Source organism: Sceloporus undulatus, chromosome 9, assembly GCF_019175285.1.
Source record: "Sceloporus undulatus isolate JIND9_A2432 ecotype Alabama chromosome 9, SceUnd_v1.1, whole genome shotgun sequence".
NCBI lineage: Eukaryota > Metazoa > Chordata > Lepidosauria > Squamata > Phrynosomatidae > Sceloporus > Sceloporus undulatus.
The window spans coordinates 35,862,530-35,886,287 of NC_056530.1; the positions used below are offsets into that span (position 1 = coordinate 35,862,530).

General features: G+C 42.1%; 1 protein-coding gene across 1 annotated transcript; it reads right to left on the minus strand.

Moving 5' to 3' along the window:
- Positions 1-204: 204 nt before the first annotated feature.
- Positions 205-10,096, minus strand: TDRD10 (tudor domain containing 10). The gene is made up of 8 exons (XM_042440278.1): positions 9,950-10,096; positions 7,395-7,437; positions 6,413-6,491; positions 5,133-5,280; positions 3,920-4,065; positions 2,814-2,968; positions 1,427-1,497; positions 205-843 (listed from the first exon to the last, which is right to left on the minus strand). The coding sequence occupies exons 1-8, from the start codon at positions 9,953-9,955 to the stop codon at positions 808-810; spliced, it is 684 nt and encodes a 227-aa protein (XP_042296212.1). The 5' UTR covers positions 9,956-10,096; the 3' UTR covers positions 205-807.
- Between the last annotated feature and the right edge of the window lie 13,662 nt (positions 10,097-23,758).

Genomic DNA, 23,758 nt, shown 5'->3' on the forward strand with positions numbered 1-23,758 from the left:
AGACAAAGAGTTATGTTTTTGGGTAGCAACTTCCAGCATATTGGTTGAAATTTTTTTGGGGAAATTGCCATCCAAAGAAGTACCTGTTCCTTATCCACATTTTCAGCACCTAGTTCTGCACCATCCTAAAGAAAAAGTAAACTATAGTTCAAGAATCATTCACACACAGGTGTATTTTCTTAGATAAAAAGCAAAGCAAGAAAGTGTCAAGAACATAGCCTTTTTTTTAATAAACTCAGAAATAGGGTGGACAAAAACAGATTACCTCTAAATCGATAGTCCTGACAAAACGGCATGAAACAGATACATCATTCAGGGTGGCCAACCTATGATTCAACAAGATTTATAATGGCACACAGCCAGCACAACCTATGATTCAAACCGCTATTCTAGCCAGGGATTTTGGGAGTTGCAGTTTAGCATTTAGAGGCTACTACTTTGCCCCTCTCCTGCTGGCTCAAAAATGCTCTCCCAACTTTCTTTCCCAAAAGGAAGTTGCCTTGTTTAAAGAGAACCCCTAATATTCCGAACCAAAGAGCTTGTAAACTAGAAATGGGGAACCTTTGGCTAGATCAACCCCACCCAACATAGCTATGGAAAGAAATCATGGGTGTTGTAGTCCAACACTGCAGAGACCAAACGCTCCTCATCCATCATAAACTATTATAAAAACCAAAGACAAATTAAAAGTTTGGGATGCAATCAATGAATCTTAAGCACAGTATCCGCAGGCTTACATAAGCTTGCTGAATTTGTACATGACTCCGAAGTGCGCAGGAGCCTCTCTCAACTTCACACAATGTCCTCTTAGTGCGCTTGGAGAGTGAACTTCAAAATCTGGGGCTGAAAGAAATGCATTAAGAAGAAATGTTAATATATCTACAAGGGTCGGGATAACTTGCTTTAAATTCAGGGATGTGTATTATGTCCCTGTGGTGGGTGAAGCTAGTATTTTCCATATTCTCACTTCAACCTCTTTCTGCTAAGATCTGAGCCTCAGGAGAGGGATTTCAACCACACAGAACTTGGAAGTGGAGGAAACAAGGCTTGAGAGTAAATGATGGGTGTCATGGGGAAGGGGCAATGGCATCTATCTAGGAAGCCAGACTGGGCCAAATTTGGTGCTATATAGGGTTTTTTTGTGGATTTTTCAGGCTCTGAGGCTGTGTTCTAGAAGAGTTTATTCCTGACGTTTCACCAGGAGCTGTGGCTGGCACCTGAGAAAGAAATCTCTCTTCACCAGCAGCTGTGGCTGGCATCTTCAGAGAAAATGATGCCAGCCACAGCTGCTGGCAAAACATCAGGAATAAACTCTTCCCGAACACGGACCCACAAAAAAGCTATGGATGCTGTCCATGAAAGCCTTCGACATCACATTGGCACTATGTGTTCCCCACCCCATTGATAGACAACAGCCTCTTCTTACCTCTCTTTCTAATGGACCGACCACTGTCCCTTCCAAAATTTGTCTCATCATGATTTGAGATGGGAGAACCTCTATAACCAGAGAGAAAGAAACTCAGTCAAAAGGAATTCTCCAGTGCCAATCTAAGTGGCCACAAAATCCTGCATGGAGTGATGCTCTTTGATGTTCCAGCAAACCAGCTATGCCCTATTCCCAGGACACTCAATGCACTGTGCCCCTATAGCAATAGCAAGTACATTTCTATACTGCTTACCAGTGCACTTACGCACTCCCTAAGCGGTTTACAATGTGTAAGCCCACTGCCCCCAACAAACTGGGTACTCATTTTATCAACCTACGAAAGGATGGAAGGCTGAGTCAACCATGGAGCCCTACCCAGGATCGAATTTGCAACTTTGCGGCCGTGAGTGGCTGCAGTGCCGGCATTTTAACCGCTGCGCACTCAGAGAGCAGAATAGGTTCCTCTCATTTATTTATTTCATTCACAGTTTGAAAATACTCAAAAAAAAGTATAAATTTCAAATATCAAACCTTGATTTTCCATTTTTAATAAGGGACACCATTTTGTTATTTGTTTATATTTAATAGGACTTGAGCAGCCACAGATTTTGTTATCCATGGGGGATCTTGGAACCAAACCCCAGCAGATAACAAGGGTCCACTGTGTGTGTGTGTATATATGTGTGTGTGTGTGTGTGTGTGTATTAAAACAGCACTTTAAAAACAATTAAAATAATCAAAACAGTAGAACATTTAAAAACATAGAAAGCTTAAAATATACATTTCATATCAAGAAAACCCCATATAGGGTTGCCTTAGGGTCACCATAAATTAAAAATGACTTGAAGGTGCACTGTAACAACAATAATAATAATTGGTTTGAGAGTAAGACTTGGATTTTGAAGATTGGGATTTGATTCCTTACTCGGCCATGGAACCCCACTGGGTGACCTCAGCCAAGTCACACTCTCTCAGCCCCAGCAAACACCATGACAAGGGTCCCCACAAGTCAGAAACGACTTGAAGGCACACAACAAAACTGTATAAAATTCCTCTGGGTTTGACTGCTGCTTGATGCAGTTTTTCCTGGCCCCAGGTCTAACCTGAGTATGCTGCAAAGCACAGGTGATGCTATTTGGCTGTAAAAAGGTGCGCTGGACTAATGCATCTGAGGAAGTAGACTGAAGTCTACGAAAGCTCACGTTACCAATTTCTTTCTTTCAATTAGTCTCAAAGGTACTACAAGATCTCTATGTACAACCCTCCAAGTGATTCTAGGCAATGGGAGCTACGATCCCAGTATCATCTGGCAGATCACCCAGATGGACCAAATCCTTCAGTTTGCAAAGTGTGTGTTGTGCTCTCCGGATTATGGCTCTTCCCTTACCATCTTGGAGCATAAAGGGCTGTGCCAAAGGGCTTATTGACCAGAACTCATCCATATCCAGCTTCCGCAGAGAGGTCAAGGGGAGCATAGCAGAGCAGCCGAAGTCCACAAAGAACACGACGGCCAAATCTTCAATCTTGTCAAATATCCAGCACCTGAGAGAAAAAGAAAGAGTCCAGAAAGGAGGGAAAAGAAAGGCTCTACTTTTTCTTTGCATCCTGCCCAGGGTACCATTTCTGCAGAAGGCCAGCTAGATATTTGGATCGTGGAAAAACAAAAATGCACAGATATAGGATGGGGGACACGTGGCTGAATGAAAATACGTGTGAAAGGGATCTAGGAGTCCAAGTAGACCACAAGTTGAACATGAGTCAGCAGTGCAATGCAACAGCTAAAAAGACCAATGCAATTTTAGGCTGCATCAATAGAAGTATAGTGTCTAGATCAAGGGCAGTAATAGTGCCACTCTATTCTGCTCTGGTCAGGTCCCACCTGGAATATTGTGTCCAGTTCTGTGCACCACAATTCAAAAAGGATGTTGAGAAACTGGAGCATGTCCAAAGGAGGGTGACTAAAATGGTGAAGGGTCCAGAAACCCTATTAGGAACGCCTTAGGGAGCTGGGGATGTTCAGCCTGGAGAAGAGAAGGTTAAGAGGTGATATGATAGGCCTGTTTAAATATTTGAAGAGATGTCATACTGAAGAGGAAGCAAGCTTGTTTTCTGCTGCTCCAGAGAACAGGACCCAGAACAATGGATGCAAGCTCCAGGAAATGCGATTCCAGCTCAACATTAGGAGGAACTTCCTGACACTAAGGGCTGTTCAACAGTGGAACACACTCCTTCCTCAGAGTGTAGTGGAGTCTCCTTCCTTGGAGGTCTTTAAGCAGAGGCTGGATGGCCATCTGTCGGGGATACTTTGATTGTGATTTCCTGCATGGCAGAATGGGGTTGAACTGAATGGCCCTTGGGGTCTCTTCCAACTCTACGATTCTATGATTCTAAGCTTCTGATCACGCAAACAGCCCTCTCCAGCCTCACAAACTTGTCGTCACAGTGTGGAACTGACCAAAGACTAGAGCATGCATTAATCCCCATTCTTCTAACCTGTTCCAGGCCTTGCCTTCATCCCCCACGGTGCACTCAGCCAAGCATCGCATCCCTCGCTGGGCCTCCTTCTTGGTCAGAAAGGGCAACCGAGACTCCACCGCCCCCAAGTCCGTGAACAGCTTCTGCATTTTTTGATAGCATTCCTACGTTTTGGAAATGGAAACAGCACCCTGCATTATTTCAGGTCCTACTGAATATTCACACAGACAAACAAATCACCAGACAAAAATTGCTAGCTCTCAACATCGCCTTCTAATTCTGCTTGCTTCCCCTCTGTTACTAAAGGCACAATGTGGTCACTAAAGGCAATGTTGAACACTCTACTACTCTCTTTTACTGTCTGAAATCTATTCAAAGTACATTAGAGTTCAATTAACAGACACCAACTGCTTTGCAGTACATGATGTGGTTCTCTGTTTCGCTGCCCAAACAAATGCTTTGCTTCTCCAGGCCCAGAAGAAATGGCTCTGGTTAAAAGCAAGGGACAGTGTATGACCACCGCTCCAAGCATCTGGGACTTTCAAAGGCACCCACCAGCAAGGGATGATGAAAAACACGGCCAAAAATCTCTGAAAGGTAAAATGGTTCCTCGCGTCCTGCTTAAAGGAGCTATAAACTAGTGGGCAAACTAGTGATCCCATCTGTCACATAAAGCCTGGCTGCAACCGAGTGGTGGAGTCTCCTTCTTTGGAGGTCTTTAAACAGAGGCTGGATGGCCAATCGTCAGGTATGCTTTGATTGAGAGTTCCTGCACGGCAGAAAGGGAATGGACTGGATGACCCTTAGGGACTCTCCAACTCTATGATTCTAGTGATCCCATCTGTCCCATAGACCTGGATGCAGTGGGCAAACTAGTGACCCCATCCGTCATATAAACTTGGCCGCAGTGGGCAAAATAGAGACCCCATCCGTGCCATAAACCTGGCCGCAGCGGGCAAACTAGTGACCCCATCCGTCTCATAAACCAGGCCGCAGCAAGCAAACTAGTAACCCCATCCGTCCCATAAGCCTGGCCACAGCGGGCAAACTAGTGACCCCATCTGTCCCATAAACCAGGTCGCAGCGGGCAAACTAGTGACCCCATCTGTCCCATAAACCAGGCTGCAGCGGGCAAACTAGTGACCCCATCCGTCCCATAAACCTGGCCGCAGCGGGCAAACTAGTGACCCCATCTGTCCCATAAACCAGACTCCTGACAGGTAACACAGACCTTTGTAAGGATGATAGCCCAGAAATATGGTGTCTGTGGCATCGACTCCATCACCAGAAGCCCCACTTTGCCGACAACTTTGGAAACGGAGAACAGCCAGTCCCCATCCTTGAAGCAGTCCTTCAACATATGCAGCAGAAACAAACTTCTAGAAGGGAATCCAAACACAACAGGGGTTTGCTTAGTCGATAAATATCATCTGTGATGCAGACACACACAAGTCAAGAGAGGGAGGAGATCTCAGAGGTCACTGAGACAAATCCAAAGCCCTGGATTTCAAGATAAGAACTTGCAAGAATCGCCACTAGATTCACAAGTCTAATTTAACACCTAATCCGGCATCATGGCCCCACTAGAGGCAGCGAGAACATAAAATTTAAACTCAATTTCATGGAGACAGACAGACAGGTAACTAAAATAAAACAGGCTTAGTATTTGCTAAACCCTGTAGGAGGTTGCCAAATCTTCACTGGGGACTGACATGTCCCCATTGTAGAACGTTTCCACTATCCACCAAAGACTTATCTGTCTGTTCTGCTTTCCTCAATCTTTTGCTAGTTTTCAGCATTACTGGTTACACCTGGTTTTTAATTGCTATACATCGCTTTATTATTGCTGTTCAATTTTATTTTACCAAACACTTTTACTCAACGGCAGAAGCTGACCAGAGGGTCGCTCTAGTCTGGAGCATCTCCAGATGCCTAAAAATCAACTTTCCAAGCTTACAGAAGTCCTCCAACTCAACTCTATGGTCCATATCTACTGGAAACATAGGGTTCGCATATATTCCTATAACCAAAAAATGTAACTCTCTGATTTACTCTAATCTGCAATTATTGCTATCCAGACTAAGGGCCTGAACAGACAGGCCAAAATAAAGCTGCTTCGGGTCACTTTGGAGGTATGCTGTTTAAATGGCACATGCATCTTAAGAGGCCAGAAGCTGCGCCAAAACCTTAGGATCTTAGGACTGGAGCATGGCTTTGGCACGGCTTTTGGCCTCTTAGGATGCATGTAGCATTTAAACAGCATACCTCCAAAGTGACCCAAAGCAGCTTTATTCAACGGCAGAAGTTGACCAGAGGGTCACTCTGGAGCATCTCCAGATGCATCTGAGGAAGTAGACCGAAATCTATGAAAGCTCATGCTGCCAATTTCTTTCAGTGAATAAAAACTGATACAACACCCAAAAAGCGGATTCCCCCCAACCCATTGCTGGCCCCAAATAACTAACTACAATTACTTGTAACTCATTCCTTCCAAGTTATTTTTTCACTGACCTCATTTCCATGGGAACACCATAATGGACCTTCTGCTCTAAAGGAGGCGGGTTCTGGACTCCAGTTTTTAGGATGGCATCTGCAAAAACAGGGCAGCAGGCAGAGAGGTTTTTGCGATGGGTATCGTTCCCTTGCTTGCCACACAATTACATAAGAAGCAACACCCGTTTGGGGCCAAAATGATGGATTTTGCTATGACCCATGGATAAGTTGAGGGTAAAATTTAGGGGCATAAGTGTATGTTATTTTGAGTAAGAGGTTTGTCGAAACATGCTGAACATGTTTCTAGTCTTTCCACATCAGATCTGCCTCTAGGACCAAATTTTTTGTTAAAGAAGTAACATCTAGGGATGCATTGCGACTAAAATGGTGAAGGGTCTGGAAACCATGTCCTATGAGGAATGACTTAGGGAGCTGGGGATGTTTAGCCTGGAGAATAGAAGGCTAAGAGGGGATATGATAGCCCTGTTTAAATACTTGAAGGGATGTCATATTGAGAAGGGAGCAAGCTTGTTTTCTGCTGCTCCAGAGACTAGGACGCGGAGCAATGGATACAAGCTGCAGGAAAAGAGATTCCAGTTCAACATTAGGAGGAGCTTCCTGACAGTAAGGGCTGTTCGACAGTGGAACACACTCCTTCTTTGGAGGTCTTTAAGCAGAGGCTGGATGGCCATCTTTCAGGGATGCTTTGATCTGGATTTCCTGCATGGCAGAAGGGGTTGGACTGGATGGCCCTTGCGGTCTCTTCCAACTCTATGATTTACCTCCATTAACTCACCTGTATTCCTTAAATACCAAATCACCTTGTTATCCTTCAAACAACTTGATTTTGCTAGATTGCAAATTCCTGGGGTGAATTAAGGAAAACTACTACTGTAGGGCAGCTCTGAGGAACAGTTTCCGAGCGGGAGATCAATCAAATGAATCAAACCACAGGAACGAAATGAAACTTTTAAAAGGCAAACCCCAGCGAGAAACACACCAGAGTCCGATCCTTGTCTTTGGCAGATCACAGGTTCCAGCTCCTACAAAAAGAAAAACCCACACAGTTTTGCTGCTCGTCGCCTCAAAAGCAAGATAAACGTATCATTTCTGGCTAACTGTGGGCAAAATTCATGCTTAACCTACCTCATAAGGCTATTGTAATTATATCTATTTACAATATGATTATCTAACTGTAATTTTAGTATTGGGATGGGGGTTGGGAAGGAACTCATTTTGAATTTTATTGTATTTTCTATGAATGTTTACTGCTGAAACCCACCCGGATTCCTTGTGGTTGGGTGGGCTAACAATCTATTATTATTATTATTATTATTATTATTATTAAATTGGTGGCGAAGAGTCTGGAACTTTTTAGAGTTGGATTAAAATGGACAACTATGGTCCTCTGTGCCAATAGGGAACTATGTATATTTTGTGCATTTTGTTTTTCACTATCTACTATCATCATGAAGACGTTCCAGGAAAGATAACATAGGTGTTTGAAGATCTGTTTTATTTTTTTCAGTTAAGCTTCTAGTCCTTCTTAGAACAGATTTCAGCTCTGCTGACAGCTTAGCAAAACTAAAGTGAAGCGTTAAGAGGTCTGTTAAGTCTAGAAAGAGTCTTATCTCTGTACCAACTTCACAGAAGGAGTGCAGACCTGAAAATACTGGAAGTTTACTATTGTAAAGCAATTACACTCATCCCTCCATATTTGCGGCTTTGATATTTGCGGATCTGATTACTGACGGATTGGATTAATATGTACTCTCTAGGAATATCTAGGCCCTCCAGTGCAACTCCATGGTCTACTTTAACTAAAAGTTGCACCGAAAGACCTAGAGATTACTAGAGAGAATGCTCTACTAGGCCTTTGTAGCTCCTCTGACGCAGTTCTATGGCCAGTGCCTGTTGGACGTTGACCACAGAGTTGCCCTGGAGGACCCAGAGATTCCTAGAGAGAAGACTCTACTAGGCCTTTGTAGCTCCTCCAGTGCAGTTCTATGGTCAGTGTCTGTTGGATGTTGACCACAGAGTTGCCCTGGAGGACCCAGAGATTCCTAGAGAGGATACTCTACTAGGCCTTTGTAGCTCCTCCAGCGCAGTTCTATGCCCAGTGTCTGTCGGACGTTGACCACAGAGTTGCGCTGGAGGACCTAGAGATTCCTAGAGAGGTGTCCTCCCAGGTCAAAACATGATGTTTTGGTTATGTGCGGTTTTCCCATATTCACGGGGGGTCTTGTGCCCCTAATCCTAGCGAATATGGAGGGACAAGTGTATTACTGAAACCATAAGGTGATGTGGAACTTAAGAGGAGAAATACATGCACCTGCGTACTTGCAGCCTACTTGGCTTTTCATGGACCACACAGAAGGCCTTCCCTCTACTACTACCATTGGTATAAATTGCTTACAACTCTTCTGAAGCAGCAGAGTGCCATCATAGGGGCTGTCCTCACTGCAGAAATAATCCAGCTTGACCCCACTTAAACTGCCATGGCTCAATGCTATGCAATTCTGGGAACTGTAATTTGCTGTGGCACCGGAGTCACAACTACGACTAAATTCTGGGAACTGTCATTCCATAACATTGAGCCATGGAAGTTAAAGTGGGGTCAAACTGGATTATTTCTGCAGTGCAGATGCAGTCGTAGTCACCGTTCGGGGTGCAGGAGTGTCACTGCATCACTCGCAGACACTTTCCAAGCCTTTGTGTGTTTGAGGCTGTTTCGGAGTAGCTCCCCAACTAGCTATTTTAAACTATGCTTTAAAGCTTTAGGAGTGTTTTTGGCTGAAAAACCATTTTTTCACTGAAATGTTTTTGGGGGAATGAGGGCTTGGGGAGGACAGGGGGGACCTCATTTTCATTCTAAGTCCTAGCTGCTAGTCCTTTTACCTTCTACCAGGAGATAAGACCTGAGTTAAGTTCAATATCAATGCCCATATATTTCTTGAATGCGTTTTGTTCATTTCCTCCATTTTAAAATATAGACCATTTGAGATCATTTGAAATGTCCAAATAGCAGTTCTAGTTGTATTACTATTTTGGGTTTTTTTTTTAGTGTAATTTTAACCGTACCATGTTTTTATCTTTATACTGCTGTCATTCGCTTTGATTCCTTGCGAAAAAGCGGAATAGAAATAAACTGTATTATTATTATTATTAAATTGTATTAGTTCTGCGACAAGGCCATGCGCAGCCTGTCGGTTGCGCAATTTTGTCTTCGGTTGCGAATGCAGAAAGAAAGGGGGAGAAAACGGATAGGAGATATAGAGCAAACCCTGACCAAACGTTCGCCCCAAAATAATTGGCAAGAAAAAATTGGGAGACAAAGAATAAACAGGAAATAAAAAATTGGGCAGTAAAAAAAAATCTGGAGGTTTTCTCTCTCTCTTTTTTTTTAAATCAGAAACAAACCTTTAGAAAGAAAAAGTTTTTAAAAATTAGAAAGAAAAAATTGGGGGGAAAATGTGGAGAGAAAGAAAAAAAAGGGAGTTTGCTTTTGAAAAAGAAAAACTGGAATTGAATATTTGGCGAAGCGCTCATTTTTACCGGCATCTCTGGGGTGTCCTTTGGAGGTTGGCGGACTTTCCGTTCCTCCTTAATAGCCACAGTGATGCGCCGTCCGTTCAGCAGGTTCCCATTCAGTTGCCGGACTGCCTGCTGAGCTGCCTCCGGGGAGATCACCTCTACAAAGCCAAAACTGAAGAAAGTAAGAAAAGTTACACTTCTTGTATTACGTCAGTGGATAACCTTGACAAATAAAAGTGGTATCTACAGGGAGTATGATGTATTCATAGAATCATAGAGTTGGAAGAGACCCCAAAGGCCATCCAGTCCAACCCCATTCTGCTATGAGGAACTCTCAATCAAAGCATCCCTGAGAGATGGCCATCCAGCCTCTATTTAAAGACCTCTAAAGAAGAAGACTCCACCACTCTCCAAGGAAGGAGTGTCTTCCAACATCGAACAGCCCTTACTGTCAGAAAGTTCCTCCAAATGTTGAGCTGGAATCTCTTTTCCTGGAGCTTGCATCCATTGTTCTGGGTCCTAGTCTCTGGAGCAGCAGAAAACAAGCTTGCTCCCTCCTCAATATGACATCCTTTCAAGTATTTAACCATATCACCTCTTAACCTTCTCTTCTCCAGGCTAAACGTCCTCAGCTCCCTACATCTCTCCTCATAGGGCTTCATGGTTTCCAGGCCCTTCACCATTTTAGTTGCCCTCCTTTGGACATGCTCCAGTTTCTCAACATCCTTTTTAAATTGTGGTGCACAGAACTGGACACAATATTCCAGGTGGGGCCTGACCAAACTGATGGGGGGACAAAACAGAGACCTCATGATACATGATCCAAAGCAAGTCACAGCATACACCACCACCAGGCTATTTCGGATGCCACTCAAATAATTCAGAACGGCCCCGAATTATTTCATATGAAATTGCTGTTGCAAGACAAATGCATGAGTGTTACTCTGCCGGTTGCAAATTTTTTTTGTCACCGGTTGTTAAAAGTAGAGAGAATGACTTACTGTATATACTCATGTATAAGTCTAGAAATTTAGGTCAAAAAACTGACCCCCAAAACTGAGTGGACTTATCCACAGTTCAATGTAAGTACTGTACCTTCACTCTTATTTAAAAGAAATAACTATCCTCAGGTGAAAGGCAATAGTATAATCTATCCTGGAAGCACTGGTCCCCTCTGCTCTCTCAGCCATCCAGCCTTAGGAATGAGCACAAAGAGTTATGTCTGCTGGAACTTTGTAAGTTCTTTGACATTGCTTTGCTTTCTTCATCCTTTAGATCCTTTGCTATATGCCCCTATGTTTTACCCTCAACTTATCCACGGGTCATATCAAAATCCATAATTTTGACCCCAAAACGTGTCCTCAACTTATACATGAGGTCAACCTAAAGTCAAATATATACGGTATTAAAAAAAGCAGTCTGACTCACAAATCTAGTTCCCAGATGTATAAGGTCATAATTATAGGATGGATAATATAGGACTGGATGGCCCTTGTGGTCTCTTCCAACTCTACTATTCTATGATTAAAACAATCTCCAACGTTACAATCTCATTTGACCACTTAATTTCATTTTTAGCTTTCTGTATTTTCATGTATGTTAACATAACCTCTCCATTTTATATTGGATCATGCGTTCATGCAACCTTTCCATTTAGGCGATCGAAGGTATTCTATGCCTCGATGGGTCTATTGACCGTAAATAAAGATTGATTGATCAACTGATGCCACCAAGAGCACCGCCAACAAAAAAAGAGGGGAGGCAATTTTTTGCACTGGGTTTGGCCCTCCACAACCTTTTATTCGCTGGTTGTGTGACAAGCAACACTTGCTGAAATTCCCTCTTTTGCACCATCCTTATGGGACAGGGTCTCACTGTAGTTTTCAACCTGGCAATCTGAGGCATCACAGCTTAAGACTCTAAAACCTAGAGCAGTGTTTCCCAAACTTTGGTCCTTTTGGACTTCAACTCCCAGAAAGCCTTAGCCAGTTTGGACAACCATCAGTAATTCCGGTAGCTGAAATCCAAAAACATCTGGAAGACCAAAGACTGAGAACCACCGACTTACAGCATCAGGCTGAGGGAGACTCAGCCCTGGTTGCTTTGGAAGGCTGGTGTGCGCATGTGTGTAAGTCCCACAGTGAGTTTGAATGAGAGAGCGAGAGGATAGTTTGCATGCAGGAAATCCCTATCTATCTAAGGAAGGGGGATATTGAGGATGGAGGAAGCTTGTTTTTGCTGCTCCAGAGAGTAAGGCATGGAGCAATGGATTCAAGCTAAAGGAGCAGAGATTCCACCTCAACATTAGGAGCAACTTCCTGACAGTAAGAGCTGTTTGACAGCTTTGAGGGTGATGGAGGCTCCCTCGTTGGAAATCTTTAAACACAGGCTGGATGGCTATTTGTCGGGGATGCTTTGATTGTGTATTCCTGCATGGCAGGGGGTTGAATTGAATGGTCCTTAGGGGTCTCTTCCAACTTTATGATTCTGTGAAAGAGATTGCAAAAATCTTCCAAGACAAACCTCATGAATTCTGCAGTGCAGATGCAGCTTTAGATCCCTCTCGTGTGTCTAGCAGTTGGGTCGGCCCTCCAAAGCATCTCCCTGGCTGTCAGACAGCATGGAAAGGAAAGCCCTTTGGAGAGCGTGCCAATTTTCCGCAGCTCCATTTTAAGAACCGCGCACAAACCCAGCCTGACGCCCCAAAGTGAAATCACATCCGAGAAGTAGGTGTGCCAGATTTGCAAACTTAAATTTTAGAATATAGTATTTGTATTGTATGTTATAAATATATTTTCTTATTAAAACGTTTGTAAACCAATCCAAATTTTTATAAATCTATATATCATCAATATAATACTGTATTATATATTATTTATAAATACAATATTTAGAGCATACCATACAATGATATATAATATGAATATATATAACATTTGTAAATCTATCTATCTTTGTGTACTATATATATATGATATATGTATTGTATATGAGAATATATTCCATTGTACTGTTAATATTCCTAACTAATATGTATATATAATATATACATATCTATATAAATATTATAATGGGAATAATATAATATTTATCTATATATATATAGTATAGTATACGTATTGCATTGCATTGTATATTTAAATATTTTTATTCCTTGTAAACATTTGTAAACTAACATACTAAATTTGTTCTAATTATAACTTAATATGTGTGTATGTATAATATAATATATAATATTATAAATTTTATAAAGGTACAGTATGCATACTGTATTGTATGCTATATATGTATTTTATTGTATTGTGTGTGTGTATATATGTATTGCATTATTGTTTTGCATGCTATAAATATATTTCTTGTATTATAAACCGTAAACTCTATAAATGTTTTTAACTAAATGTCTATATATATTTATAATATACAAAGGGAACAAAACAGTGATTATGGGGCCAGCCCAAATGTACAAGCAACCCCTTGCAAGCTTTCCAATGGATCCAACAACACGCACTGCAGAAATAACCCAGCTTCAGACCGCTTTAACTGCCCGGGCTCATTGCTGGGAATCCTGGGGTCTGTAGTTTTGAGGGACATTGTCAGAGCGCTCTGGGCCCACAAATAAACACAATCCCTAACCCCCCCCCCTAAAAATCCCTAAAACTGAGCCCGGGCAGTTAAAAGCGGTCTGAAACCTGATTAACTCTGCAGTGCGGACGCAGCAGAGGCGCGCGCCTTAAGCGGCTGTATCTTAATCCCTTCCAACTCGCCCCGCCCCTCTGTAAGCGCGGCGAACGCCATTGGCCAGTCCCTGGGCGGGACATTTGCATAACGCGAGCGGCTTGCGCATGCGCGAGGGCAGCACATGGCGGCACTGGGTTTGCTGCCAATTAGTAGCAGTTGACGTTACTACTCACCTGAAGCCCATTCGTTCATTGCAAGGAAACTTGGGCTCCAATGCAAGGTAGGAGCCCTGGCACCTCTTCCCCATCAAAGCAGTATTATTATTATTATATATTATTATTATTATTATTATATTTATTATTTATTTATTATTATTAATTTATTTATTATATTTATATCCCTCCCCCCCCCCAAAAAAATTGGGTTATAATAACATGATGTAATTATGATCCAGACACACTGCAGAAATAATCCAGTTTGAGACCACTTAACCTTATATATATATTGTCTATATTATATAAATATAGATAAATATAATATTTATAAACTACTATTTGATATACATATTTGTATAAATATTAGTATAAATATAACTAACAATAAATAGGTGGGTGTATATATATAATACACACACACACACACACACAGAGTCAGTATAATCCTGGGACCCAGCTTTCTCTTCAAAGGCAATGCATCTGGATATTATTATTATATTCATCATTTATTATTTTATAATTTAATCTCCGCTTTCCTCTCCAAATTGGGATCGAAAGCAGCTACAAATGTAAAAAAACAATACAGTAAAAATGTACAATTAATACGTAAGGAGACAAAATAATTTAATTAAACTTTAAAAAATACAGGCACTTTAAATAAGTTTAAAGGACAAACATTAAATGAAGAATAATATTATTAATAATACTAATAAATATAATAATAACAAAGCAATAGCAATAACAAATCATTATGCCATATTATATGCAAATTATAAAGCATAAATGCAAAAATGTATAAATGCTAGCATTCAATTTTAACCTTGCTAGTATCCATTAAAGGGCAAACGTAATGTTATATTGCATAGATATCATTAAAAAGAACAAAATGGATAGAAAGGTATCTTTAGTAGGACTTCAAGTGTTGATTTATACACCAAGGCATATTATTTGAAAGAAACTGTTCATATATATATATATATTATAGACAGGATCATAGTCTCTGCGGCGATGTGTTTATTAAGCCAACAGAAGGCCCAAAATTCTGTTAACTGTCATCTGTTGTTACTGTTGTTTTGGCCAACAATACTGTATGGGACGTACTCAAACCAATGACAGTCCTTGCCCTCTGGGAAACCATACTTGCCATAGAGAATCATACAGAATACATACGGCCCTAAAGAAACATAGGGGAATGCTTGCTCATAGGGAACCATTGCAGAATATAGGGAAACGTGATTGGAGAATACTTGCTTAGAGAGCTGTTGCAGAATATTTGCCCATAGAGAATCATGACAGTTGCCCATAGGGAAACAGTGGAGAATACGCGCCCATAAGGAACATGGGGAACACTTGCCCATAGGGAAACATTGGAGAATACTTGCCCATAGGGAAACATTACAGAATATTTACCCATAGAGAATCATTGACAAACGGTTGCCACTAGGGAAACAAGGAGAATACGTGCCCATAAGAACCACTGGGGAATACTTGCCCATAGGGAATCATTGCAGAATACTTGCCCATAGGGAAACATGAGAGAACACTTGTCCAGTGTTTCCATGGGCAAGATCTCCTATGATCTCTATGGCAAGTTGGTTTCCCTATGGGCACCTACTGTCATTGTTTTAGTATCCTCAGGTTTTATATATGGAAGAAGTATCTTAGTCTGTAGAAAAAGTAAGGCCTGTTACAGATGCCAAAATAAAGCTGCTTCGGGCCTGTTTGGAGGTACTGTATGCTATTTTAAATGATGCATGGATCCTAAGAGTCGGAGGTCCGCGCCAAAGCCACACTCCATTCCTAAGCTCTGGAGGGCAGCTTTGTGTGCAGCTTCGGATTCTTAGGACCCATGCATCATTTAAACAGCATACTGTATCTCCAAAAAGACCCCAAGCAGCTTATTTTGGCAGTCTGTAACAGGCCAAAGTGGTAAAAAAAATCCCACCACTACATTACTACCAAAGCTTGGACTTTTAATTGTATGTTATTTTACTGCTGTTATCCGCTTGGATTCCCGGAGATAAGCAGATTATTATTATCATCTCATCATCAATCATCATCATCATCATTATCCTACTGCGCTAAGTTAGGGATGGATTCCGCATAAATGGATGGGAGGTTTCAAGCCTCGACATGTTGTTTTTGGCTTACAACTCCTATCATTCCCATCCAGCATAACAAATGGCCGGGGATTTTGGGAGCCGCAGTCCGAGCATCTCGCAGCCCAAAGTTTCCCCACATGTATTTTAAAAGAATGCTCTCTTTGACACATTTATCTTGCCCCATATTTGGAACAGGAGTTTGACAATACCGGATTGACAAACCGGATTAAAACGCAAAGGGTTTAATGGTTTCTCTTTTAATTCGGTTGACAGGTCGGAGCACGGCAAAGAGGGAAGACTTCCCCGACCCACAATAAACTTGCAAAGGGGGGGCTCCGGCTAACATCCAGTAGGTTTACACACCTATTTTCTAAACCGTTTCACAGTGTGTAGATGGTAAAAGAAATCAGACTAATACAATCATGTAGTTTTTTGGATGTATTGCACATTGAGGGCAGTTGGGTTTCAATGCTGAAGAAGTGGCTTAATATGGGTTTGCAATGCTGATGGGTGGCTTAATATGGGACCCCCAAAATTCACCAGAGAACCCAAATCCTTCCCAAGTCGCCATTGTAAGATGGTTTCCCACTTTTTGTACAGTGTATGGGGAAATGCCATTTTAAAATATTAAAATCTCACACCCCCAAAACTTTGTTCTTGGCAGATGGAGGTTTAAGATAAAGTATGCTTATAACTTTGGTCCCATCTTGTGGATGGGAATCATTCCCCGCTTACTCTGAATTGAATCAGCCCTTGAGATGAAAGAGGTTCCTGCTGGTGTGTGCATACGTCACGATAAACCATGGTTTATGTTAATCTTGGTTTTTATTCATGTGGCCAACAAACCATGGTTATCTCCACACTCTGGGTTGTTGATTTCTGGCCCATTTTGTTAGGCCAGCTGAGGAGGGAAGACATGTTTGTGGGTTAGATAATACGGTCAAAAACACACTCCAAAATAATCTAGATTGAGACGCTTTAACTGCCCCGGCTCAATGCTAGGCAATTCTGGGAACTGTTGTTTTATGAAACATTTAGCCTTCTCGTCAGAGAGCCTGGTGCCACAATAAACTATAATTCCCAGGACTTCCTAGCACTGAGCCAGGACAGTTTAAGGTCTCAAACTGGATTATTCTTCAGTGTGTTTGGACCATATCAAACCATGATTAACAATCCAAGCTGATAGCTTCCAATAAGCTGTTGATTCAGACTACGTTTGTGGCTCACTGACAAACACACAGCTTGTTAGCAAAGGCTGGTTTAGCTCACAACAAGCCCAGGTTTTTATCAAACCACATTGTGGCTTGGCGTTATGTATGAGCATGGTTGTAGTAGTATTTTGGATCTGTGGATTTGGAAAAGAGTGGGTAGGAGTGTATGCCTAAGATTTAATGCGGTGTAGGTGAAATCATTGATATGCTTGGAAAGAGCCAATCTGTGCTACCACCCTTGGAACCAAGTGACTTTGGGCCAATCTCGTTAAATTATACCTACTTTCAAGGATTGTTTAGAAATAAAATGTGGGGCATAGGAAGAGGAAGGAAGACACATGTTGTCCTCTAGACAAATATCATTGCAAGAAGACTTGCAAATTTATTAAAATGGCAGTGTCATGAACATATACATGTCCATGTTTACATTGCCTCCATGTCATAATTTGGATGTGACAGTCTGCAGATGATTGGATTTCGCAGATCTGAAGCCCATGGACAAAGGCAAGTGTATTCAAAACCTCCTGCCTAAATGGGAATGTGTCAGCTTTGCTTTCTTCCACTTTCATATACAGACAACACACACACACACACACAACATGCACATACAGTCCCCCTCCCGTTCTCCTTGGATTCCAGATCTTGAATTATGAAGGGGCGACCCTATTAATTTCAATGGGACACGCAACCCCATTAAAGCCTATGGAGCTTGAATATTGGTGAGTCTCTGTTTTCGCGGGGGGGTGGTCGGTAACGGATCTCCCGCGAAAACGGAGGGCTGACTGTATATATTTCTCCCTTGCCTTTAGTGAAGAAACTTGTGAATTTTGGAAAGAGTAGTACAGATGGCCCTTTGACTTCTTACGGATGCACAAAAAGTGAACGGTTGAGCCACATGTTTAAAAATGGCGGTGTCATGAGCATGCACATGTCCGTGTTCACATTGCCTCCACGTCATAATATTGGATGTGACAGTCCGCAATGATTGATTTCGCAGATCCGAAGCTGTGGATCTGAAGGGCCAATGTATTCAAAACTTCTGCTTGAATGGGTGCATTGTCAGTTTTGCTTTCTTCCACTTTCATATCTACTATCTATCAGTCTATCTGCAATCTGTGGCATAGCCACACACACACACACATACACATATATACATACAGACTATGTGTATATACACGAGAGTTGGCCCCCATTCTCATGGACTTGAGATCCGCGGTCTTGAATACTCATGGAGGGAGATCTCTATAATTTCAAGGGAGCGTGTCTTGTGGCGCACACTGTGAGCACATGCCCCATTCAATCCTATGGGGCTTGAATATCATTGCATCTCCGTTTCGCTGAGAGGGCCCGTAGAGCTCTCCCGCGAAAACAGAGGGCCAACTGATATATTTCTCCCCTGTGCTTCAGAGAAGAACTTGTGAATTTTGGAAAGTTCTTAGCAACAAAAAAGTGAGAGCCAGCATGGTGTAGTGGTTTATAGTGTTGGACTATGACTCTGGAGACCAGGGTTTGAATCCTGGCTATGGCCATGGAAACCTGCTGGTGTACCTTGGGCAAGTCGCACTCCTCAGCCTCAGAGGAAGGCAATGGCAAACTCCCTCTGAACAAACTTGCCAGAAAAACCCATCAGATGTCGCTGTAGGGTCTCCATAAGTCAGGACTAAGGACTAGAATCATAGAATCCAGAGGTGGAAGAGACCCCAAGGGCCACCCAGTCCAACCCCATTCTGCCATGCAGGAAATCTCAATCAAAGCATCCCCATTGACAGATGGCCATCCAGCCTCTGTTTAAAGACCTCCAAGGAGGGAGACTGCAACCACACTCTGAGGAAGGAGTGTGTTCCACTTCAAACAGCCATTACTGTCAAGCATGTTCCCTCCTAATGTTGAGCTGGAAGCTCTTTCCTGGAGCTTGCATCCATTGTTCCAGTCCTGTTTTCTGGAGCAGCAGAAAACAAGCTTGACTTGGACTCCTAGATCCCTTCCCCACGTATAAGTCTCCTTAAGCCAGGTGTCCCCCATCCCCATATCTGCATTTCGTTTTCCGCCCTAAGTGCAGTACCTTACATTCCTCCCTTTGAAGTTTCATTTTGTTAGCACCCAGCAACAAAAAAGTGAAGCAAACGAAGTTCTCACCCGTTTCCTCCTCCTACCCTCTCGTTTTTATCGCGTTGGTTGAAAGCAAAGGCTGAGCCTTGTCTCTGTGTGCTTTGGGCACCCGCTTCGGGAAAAGTGGGAACCACAACAACGTTTTTTCCTCCGCCCTCGGAGTTTAAACACAATGTGCCTGCGAGACTTCTGAAAGCACATATCCGTTAGGCCAAATCTTTTTCCTCTCCTGGGGTCAGGAGTCAGAAAGCCATTGTCCGGTTATTTATAGTTGTGTCCTGTCTCGAGTTATCTTTTCTCTTTTTGGGCAAGGCAGGCAGGTTTTTCCCATGCTTGGAAAAAGGAAAACCAGCCTGAAAACGAAAGTTGGAGTTTTTTTTATGTTGGGGTTTTGCAAAGATGTAGGGTCTGGGCTGGTTTTTAGGGCTTGGGGCGGAGTTTGTTAGTGCAATTATGTGCTATTTGTGTTTCTTTTAGTTACTGCTTGTTTTTTTTTTTCTTTCACACCTTCTTTTCTTTCATACCTTGCCCATCCGCTTTCACATCCAGGCTATTGCTGGAATGGGTTCTCAAAGCAGCTCTGTTACAAAAATTATATATGTGTAGCCTGATCTTTTCCTAGAATTGGAAGTCAGAATGGCTTCCCCACTTTAATAAAGGCAATTAAAAAACAAGGGGGGAAAGTACATTCAGAAGAATTAAATAAGATAGAATGCATAGAATGGTAAGAGTTGGAACAGAATCAAAGGGCACCACCAGTCCAACCCCAATCTGCCATACAGGAACTCTCATCAAAGCAACCCCATTGACAGATGGTTCACCAGCTTCTGTTTATAACAATGGGCCCTTGGTGTCTGCTGGGGTTTGGTCCCAGGACCCCCCATAGATACCAAAATCTTCAAGTCTCAATTCAATAATGGCATTGTAAATGGTGCCCTCTATAAAAGGCAAAAACTTGTTTTGCATGGGAAATTTGTATATTGTGTTTGAATCCGGGGATAAAAAGTCCTGAGGATAAGGAGGGCTGACTGTACCTTGCCCGAAATCTGCCAGTATATCACTACAAGTCGACCCATGTATAAGCTGAGGGCAGGTTTTGGGGCCACATTATGAATTTGGTACGACCTGTGGATAAGTTGAGGGTAAAACTTAGGGGCATGTAACAAAGGATCTAAGGATGAAGAAAATTAAAACAAGAAAAATTAAAACAATGCCAAGGAACGTCAAAATTGCAGCGGCCATAACTGTTTGTGCCATCGTAAAGTGGATGGATGAGAGATAGAAAGGGTCACTGCTTCCAGGACAGACGATGCTCTTGGCCTTTCACCAGGGGATTGTTCCCTTTTTATAAGAGTTAAAGCAGGATTTGCATGTGACCCATGGATAAGTCGATCCAGGATTTTTGGAGTCAATTAATTGACTAAGATTCTAGTCTATAAGTAATTGTAAGCCCAAGGAGGAGTTCCATTTTCTCCCAGCTCAGACTTTATTACAGACAGCTAAAATATCTCCAGCTCTGCCAGTGCTGATGCAGCTAAAAGCTTCCAGCTAGACAGAGGAGGAGGAAGCAAAGGAGATGGTCAGGATAGGAATAATAGACTTGTGAAAAGAAACTTCTTTCTCGGAGGCTTTATTAACTGAGATATGCCTATATCTCTATCTTTTGCTGACGTTGGGACAAAGGTGTGCCACGGTGCTGGTTTAGATTGACCTCTGCTCTGATCCGGAGCAGCTCTTCTGCGTGTTATGTTTTGTGTGGTTTTCAAAATCCATCTTTTTTCCTCTTCTAGGGTCCCCAGAGATAAACCGTCGGAAGTATTGTTGGAAATCTGCCCGATGGAGATGCAGGAGGTGAGTGGCATTTGGTGTTTTGTTCTGTAATCTTGGGCCTGTTACAGACTGCCAAAATAAAGCTGCTTTGGGTCTCTTTGGAGGTAGCTGTTTAAATGATGCATGGATCCTAAGAGTCCGGAGGTTGCACCAAAGCCACACTCCATTCCTAAGCACTGGAGGGCAGCTTTGGTGCACGTCCGGATCTCTTAGGATGCATGCATCATTAAACAAGACCTCCAAAGAGACCCAAGCAGCTTATTTTGGCAGTCTGTAACAGGCCTTGTTCTTTTTTTGTTTTGGTTTGGAATCAAAATCCTTGTATGTTCTGTTCCCTGCAATGAAGCAGGACAAAGGTTTATTATAAGCAACATATAATTTGGATATTCATCCAACACGCCTTTCTGATCTACTGATCTCTCCCAGTTTCTAAGATTAAGGCAATTTATATTTTAGATTATGTATTTATTTATTTATTTATTCTTGCTCTAGACTTATCCTAATCTATCACAAATATCAAAATTCAGATATAAACACCCTCTTGCTGCCCTTGTAATGCCTTATACTCAGAGCTTGGGGTTAACACTTACAAATAATGGCATTCATTTCCTGCATTTTCTTACTTTTGTGGTAACAAAGGCATGATAATCCCTCTATACTGAATGCTGCTAAAGTCATTAGTAGAATGAATGCTTAATGAATGCCATATATTTTGAGTTTGTGTGCTGCCTTCTTCCCAATACAGTCAGACCCAAAGCAAGTCGGCAGCATACACTGAAAAATGTAGAACTACTGTAAAAAAGAAAATAGTGAAAAAGCAATATACTATCCTATTAAATACCACTAAATATAAACAGAGTGAAAGCATTGTTCTTATAGAAAGCAAACACACTTCCCCAGATGCGGCCTAAAAGTGGGGCGGTATGTCCCTTGACTTGGGACTATCCTCTGTTAATGAAGGCTAAAATAGTTCTTGCCTTTTTTGCTGCAGCATCACACTGAGGTTCAACTTAACAACAACAACACTTAGTTATACCCTGCCCTCTCCGTTAATATGGGACGCGAGCATATATGGTATTTCTCTTACAGGTAAGGGAAGGACGCATTGTATTTGATATAACCCCTGGATAAGTCAGTGGTAAATGTAGGGGCATGTAATGTAGGTTGTAAAAGACAAAGCAGAGAAAACCATGCCAAAAAACCTACAACTATCTGGTAGTCGTAACTATTTGTGCTCACAAAGGCTGGATGGATGATAGAGCAGAAGGAGGTCATTGCTTCCAGGGCAGATTATACAGTTTTCGTTCCCCGGGAATAGGTACATACAGCGCGCCTGCGCCATAGCAGCTTCCAGCTTACACCACCGAAGCGGTGCGGTAAGAAAAACAATGGTGCACAGCCTGTGATGCGTCATCCCATTGTTTCCAAGGGATGCAAGCATACGCGGATTTCCCCTTACATGGGGGGATTCAGAACGGATCCCCCACTAAGAGAGGGCACACTGTGGGTATGCATGTATACACACATACACATACACACACACATATGAGTTAAAGTACAGTACTTACATTGACCCATGGATAAGTTGACTCAGGTTTTTTGGGTCAGTTCTTTAACCTAAATTTCTAGACTTATACATATGAGTATATACAGTAATAATTATGTGTTGGCAGGTAAAATTATTGACCCATCCCTGTAGGCAAAAAACCTGATCATCACAAGTTACTTTTGAGTATACTGTATCATATATACCTCACTGTAGGTCGACTACATGTAAAGTCAGGGAAGGTTTTGGGGGCCAGCATTAGGGATTCTGATATGACCCATGGATAAGTCGAGAGTAAAATGTAGGGTCATAAACAAGGGTCTAAAGGACAAAGTAAAGAAATGACTCCAAAAGGACATAACTGTTTGTGCTCACACTAAAGGCTGGATGGATGAGAGAGTAGAAAGGTTGGGGTCAGTATTTCCAGGAGAGGAGATGATGATGATGATGATGATGATGATGATGATGAGAATGATGATTTGTAGGGCCATAAATTTGCATGGCCCTTCCAGTAACAATCAAGTCAAGACATCAAAACCTGCCAAAGGCGTACCATCTAAAGATAATAAAATGTAAGTATACAGTCACGATAAGCACATTATACAGATACAAGGCAATACACAAATGCGGCTGACATACAATCAAATATAAAATTCTAAAACGATCAGTGTGATGTTCCAAATGCTTTGGCGAACAGAAATGTCCCAGTTTAGATTTGAAACTAGCGAGAGAAGAGGCAGTCCGCAAATATTCAGGGAGGCTATTCCAGGATTACATTCTTGCTTTCACCAGGGAGGGCTATTATTATATTATTATTATTATTATATAATTATTATTAATAATAATAATAATAATAAAAGGTAGAGTTTAAAGTACAATACTTAATTGATCCATGGATAAGTCGACTCAGGTGTGTTGGGTCAATTTGAACTTAGGATGCTTAATTTTGTGTGCGGAGGAGGGGAACGGATGGTGTCTCTGAATCTCCCCTTTTTGACTTTAGAAGGAACTCATCTTCCTGGTCAAGGACTTCGGAGTCAAACTGTCAAGAAATTCCACTCTTTCCCCAAAAGGTACGCTGGCGTGAGTCCCTACCACCGCCCGCCGCTCTCATTTCTCCATCAGAAGTGAATGCTTGG